Source organism: Papaver somniferum, chromosome 2, assembly GCF_003573695.1.
Source record: "Papaver somniferum cultivar HN1 chromosome 2, ASM357369v1, whole genome shotgun sequence".
NCBI lineage: Eukaryota > Viridiplantae > Streptophyta > Magnoliopsida > Ranunculales > Papaveraceae > Papaver > Papaver somniferum.
In genome coordinates this window covers 136,828,596-136,834,190 of record NC_039359.1, presented here as the reverse complement: position 1 = coordinate 136,834,190, position 5,595 = coordinate 136,828,596, and the positions used below count along the sequence as shown (strand labels likewise).

General features: G+C 34.9%; 1 protein-coding gene across 1 annotated transcript; it reads left to right on the top strand.

Moving 5' to 3' along the window:
- Positions 1-1,389: 1,389 nt before the first annotated feature.
- LOC113349220 (cytosolic sulfotransferase 6-like) lies at positions 1,390-3,033 on the top strand. The gene has a single exon (XM_026593151.1). It carries the CDS (start codon positions 1,609-1,611, stop codon positions 2,641-2,643), a length of 1,035 nt encoding a protein of 344 aa, XP_026448936.1. The 5' UTR covers positions 1,390-1,608; the 3' UTR covers positions 2,644-3,033.
- The last annotated feature ends 2,562 nt before the right edge of the window (positions 3,034-5,595 follow it).

Here is a 5,595-nt window from a genome sequence, read left to right as displayed (position 1 = left end):
TGATTTCACAGGTTTAATACTTGTGAGGTGAATAATAATCTAGGAAGCTCTTCGGGAAGCATAAGTCTGTATTTTGAGGTTAGCTAGACTTTGTATATTGCTATCGATTTCCAGTCTCACCTTGATCTATGATCAAAATGGAAATAACCATATAGTCTTATATGTGGGAGAATATTGGTTTAAAGTCTTTAATTGAGTTGAAGCAACTCTTAGGGATGTAAAAGACGTTAGCTAAGGGAATCAATTGTGCTGAGTCCTTCTGGGATTCAAAAGGCTTAAGGACCGCGACTGTAACTGAATTGTTGTGAGGGTTTAATTCGATCTCAACTACATTCCAGTCCGAAGTTAATTGGTAGTAGGATAGTGTCTTAGCGGCTTAATACAGTTTGGTGTTCAATTTGGACTAGGTCCCGGGGTTTTTCTGCATTTGCAGTTTCTTCGTTAACAAAATTTCTGGTATCTGTGTTATTTCTTTTTCCGCATTATATTGCTTATCTTTATAATTGAAATATCACAGGTTGTACGTAAATCAATCAAAGTGGATACATTCATCCTTGTTTGTTGGATACGACTTGATTGATTCTTGGATATTGATATTTGGAATCGTCCAAGTACTCTCACACGTAAATCAGGTTCACGTACTTGTATCTGCAAACTTTCTAATCGTGAGAGAAAGTGACATAACTCTAAATTTTATTCCTTGATTGAGATTCATTAAGTTGAACTTTCAGAATTGTATTTAAGTTTGTCAGGTTGCCTAAGAAAAAGTTGGTGGTATATTTTGGTACCCCGCGTTTTCAAGGTGCTATTATGGTACAACCAAACACATTCTTCATACACTCCTTTATATGATGGAGTATGTCACAATGAAGACTAAGAAGCCGAAGATCGATAGTTTGAAAAGAAAAAAAAACTTGAGCGACTGATCATCTGCCTCTCTAACATTTTTCTTATTTTATTCGGTCCGCGAGTTATAACTCCAGAGGTGTCACCATCCTTCCACGAAAAACCCATCAAAATAAAAGTAACACAAAAACCCCATCAAAACAAAATTAACACAAAAACTCCAAATTCAAATGTTGGTTTCACCAAATTTTATTTTGGTTTCATCAAATTTTATGATGAAACCAACATTTGAATTTGGAGTTTTTGTATCAATTTATAAAAATTTGGGATTTTTATATCAATTTTGTTTACGATGGAGTTGTAATGGATCCCAATATTTGAGTGGAGTTTTTGTACCACAAGTTTGTTCACCTTGGATTTTTATGACTAGTTTTGTATTTTATTCGTTCAAAACACTTTAAGTGGGTCCTAAAAGATTTACAAATAGAATTATATAAAACTATATGAAGATGAGGGTGATCATGTACTTGGTTCAAATCTCTTCTTAAGCGGATAGCGGATAAAGATCGCCTCTTAGCCTCAAACAGTATACTCACGTTTATTGTATGCCTTTTAGAAAAACAAGTGAAGATATAATTATTTATCGAATCTATCGATAATGGTTCTCTAGTTTTTCTCACGTTTATAAACTCCTAACTTCTGACTAACAACTTCTATCCTTCATTACATCATAATTGTTTTTCATCAAAACTTCTTATATCCATGGAAGCCGCTGGTGATGAAAATTCTTGTGATCATACTAAAGCCAGGAGTGTTGGTTGCCTTGGTATAGGAGATTCTACTCTTTATCAAGGTTTTTGGATTTTTGCCGAAGCATTAGAAAATATTAAGGATTTTCAACAAAATTTTAATGCTTTGGATACTGATCTACTACTAGCCTCACACCCCAAATCCGGCACCGTTTGGTTGAAAGCGTTGGCCTTCGCCATCGTCAACCGTACCCGTTACCCTCTTTTTTCTTCTTCCAATCACCACCCCTTGCTTACAGTTTCACCTCATGACCTTGTTCCCTTCCTCGACTTAAAACATGTTTATCCAGCTAGTAGTCTCCTTGATTTCACAAAAAGTGGTAGCCATGATCATCATTATTCTTCATGCAGGCTCATGGCTACTCATATCCCGTACACTTCTCTACCTGATTCGGTTACTAATAGCGCTATAAATTGCAAGATTGTTTATATATGTAGGAACCCTCAAGACACCTTCATCTATATGTGGCAATTTTTTAACAAAATGAGGACATTGCCGGAGAGCAATAATAAGAGTACCCCTTCCCTATCGAAAATGAAAAAGAGTTGCCCTCTTTCGATTGAAGACGCTTTTGAGTTATTTTGCAATGGAGTTTCAGATTATGGTCCGTATTGGGATCATGTTCTTGGATATTGGAAAGAGAGTCTAGAGAGGCCTTGTAAAGTGTTGTTTTTGAAGTACGAAGACTTGAAAAAAGAACCGGAACCTCAGTTGAAGAAACTCGCAGAATTCTTAGGTTATAGTTTTTCTATAGAAGAAGAAAGTCAAGGAGTGATCAAGGAAATAATAAACTTGTGCAGTTTTCAACATATGAAGAATTTGGACGTTAACAAACATGGAAAGATTTGGAATAATTCTTTAGCAAACAAAGACATTTTCAGGAAAGGTGAGGTTGGCGATTGGAAGAATTACTTGACACCTGTAATGGTTGAACGACTTGATCGTCTCATGGAAGACAAGTTACATGAGTCAGGCCTATCATTCTGAAACTATATTTCTTGATTGATATATGCAACTCATTTCGCTTTGAAAAACAAAAACAAGAAATTCATTTCAGCATCTCTTCTCCGAGGAGAGGTTTTTCTATTTTCAGTATTTGTTTTGCTTAGGTGTTTTAATTTTTCTGGTTTTGTTTGGACACTGAATCTGTTACTTTCTTGGTTTGATGATGGAGGGTGTTTGTGCTAGTCCATGGATCTATTTTCACTGAATCAAATCGGAGTGGTGTGTGTTTGTGCTAATCCATGGATGTTTCTTTTCGTTTAATGCAAATCTAATAATAATGGATATTAAGAAGATGTTGTACATTTCCTTTCATTGTAAAATAGTTTTAATCTCTTAATTCTTTTTAATGGACATTTCAAGTTTTTACCCCAATTTTTTGCGATGAGATCCGAGAAGAAGATTTTTGAGAAGATGTAGTCCTGGTGAGTGTCGGTGGTATATTGGGGAAGTTTGGACTACTATGTAAGATGTGGGTGCAAATATAATGGCTACTGGATTGCAATTTACAGATCACTTAACCCGACTATTTTATTTTTTTGGTGTAAATGTTATGTTTCAATTATCCTCTCTTGAATTTTATAGTTTTTTATACTTTTCAATGCTAATGATTGGCTCTTATCTTGTGCATGGATGAACAAGATAACAAAACCCTATATATTTATAGAAAATAAAACTCCTATCTCGTTTATGTAATGGAAAGCAAAGCAACATGGGGCATTAAAATTCTGATGGAAAACATGGCTTCAAGACTACCCAAATTCATAATTGATTAATAACTACAGGTTGGCCATCTATTATATCAAAAAAGGACACATTAATGTCATAATGTCCTTTGAAGCTTCAGCTAGATCAGCAAGATGTAGATTCATAAGTCATCAAATATATTTCAACCGCTCAATGGAATCCAATCCCAGCACACAACATCAGCAAGGGTACCTAGAAGAAATCAACAGAGCAGTTGAATTAGATCAATTTTCTAACCTTGGATACAATAAGAGGAAAAGGAAATAAAGGTATAATTGGCATATACAAAAAAAACAACTGTAAGAGGACGCTTCCAGCAAAATTGCCTAGTACTACAAACCATTTACATAGGCGATAACCACAATTTTAGGAACAATGGATTCAAGTAAACACATGGACTTCTTCATGTTTGGTCCACATAACATTAATACCCCGGTTTCAGTATAAGGCATCATAAAATCAATGCAAGAAGGTATATTTGTGGTGATTGTCACATCCCCAACCACTGCACCAAATGTCCCCAACCATTGTAGTTCTAATGTCATTAGCTTTCCTACGTATAGGACTACCACTAAATATCAGCTTACGACAATATGTCAAGATAAAGAAATTACAGCAGTTATAAGAGAAAAAGCTTTGTACTTGCAGTTTGTACATCTTAGTCACCTTCATTTTATAGATGTTCTCCACACACTGTAAGAAGACAACATATAGAGAAGTTGGGTATCTTTCATACAAGGATTAAGCAGAACACTAAATCGTTATGTTTTGTTACCTCCAAAGCCGTATAGGCATGCACGTACGCCTCAACTGATTGATGTAACTATTCAATGTATATCTTCCAAAAACAGCTCTAAGTCACAAAAGGGGTAGCGATATAGAAAACAGATAAACTCGATGAAAATGATTCAAAATCTAACATAGAAAAAGAGATCTTACAACCAAAAATCTAGCATAAAACGACACTGTGAGTCAATATCAAGACTCAATATATATCGCCTTGCATAAATTATAGATCTGTAACAATTGCTTTTGAGCATGAATGGGCACATAGAGTCTAAAGCCACCAAGTGTTAGAAAACTCTATCTGCCAGCCCTCTTCTGTACTGCTCCAATCGCATTGTTACTAACTTTCAAGCTTGTTCAATTATAAGGCCAGTAGGACTGCACTGTCAACAATAAACATGAGTTGTGATTTTTCGCAGTAAGTGGAGGTTTATTTGCATATAAGTTATTCTTGTACTTGCACACCCTGGATTGACCAATAAACTTCGATCCTGAGAACTTGTAATTGGAAAATATATATCGAATAGTTATTTCATAATGTAGCAAGCAAAGTATTTATTTTCCTGGCGTCATTAGGGACGACCCTGAAAGAATTAGGGGCGACTAATAAGATAATGTAGGGTCACCCAAACCTAAATTGAAGTCATCCTTATCTCCGATTTTTTTAAATGGCAAATATACCCTCCATAATCGGTAGATAAAACTACAACCGGTAGTTTAATTTATTAATCAGTAGATGTTAGGATAATCGGAGGGTATTGTGTACATATTTAGTTTGAAAGTTTTGTTATTTTGAAATAACCTACAATCGGAGGGTATTTATTTACCATGTCTCCCGATTAAGAAGTTGCCCCAAAATTGAAATTTGAAAAAAACTCAAGTTTTTCGAATTTGGGAACTACCGTAATCGGTAGACTTGGAGTTAATACGTCTCTCGATTATGAAGTTGCCCCAAAAATGAAATTTGAAAAAACCTCAATTTTTCGAATTTGGGAACTACCATAATCGGTAGCTTATGAAGTTCACCTAACCTACCGATTTTAAACCCCACGTTAATCTGTAGACAATGAGAAAATATTATGTCCGATTATAAGGGTTTTTTTGGTTCAGAAGAACTGAAAAAATGAAACCACGATAATCGGTAGAAAATGTTAATAATTTTACTTCCGATTGTGGACCTGTCTGGCAAATTTTTGAAAAAGTCACCAGAATCGGTAGTTAAGGTTGATAACATTACTACCGATTCTGCACATATCTGACATTTTTTTGACAATTTACCAGAATCGGTGGGTGAGGTTGATATTTATCCTCCGATTATTGTGAAAAATTCAGCAGTTTCAAGTAATAAACATAACTCAAAATACATTCATAACCCATAAACTTAAGAAAATATAATCCAAAACA

What these genes read in the sequence shown, in the direction of transcription:
- LOC113349220 (XM_026593151.1), top strand. Translation starts at nt 1,609, where the DNA reads ATGGAAGCCGCTGGTGATGAAAATTCTTGTGATCATACTAAAGCCAGG.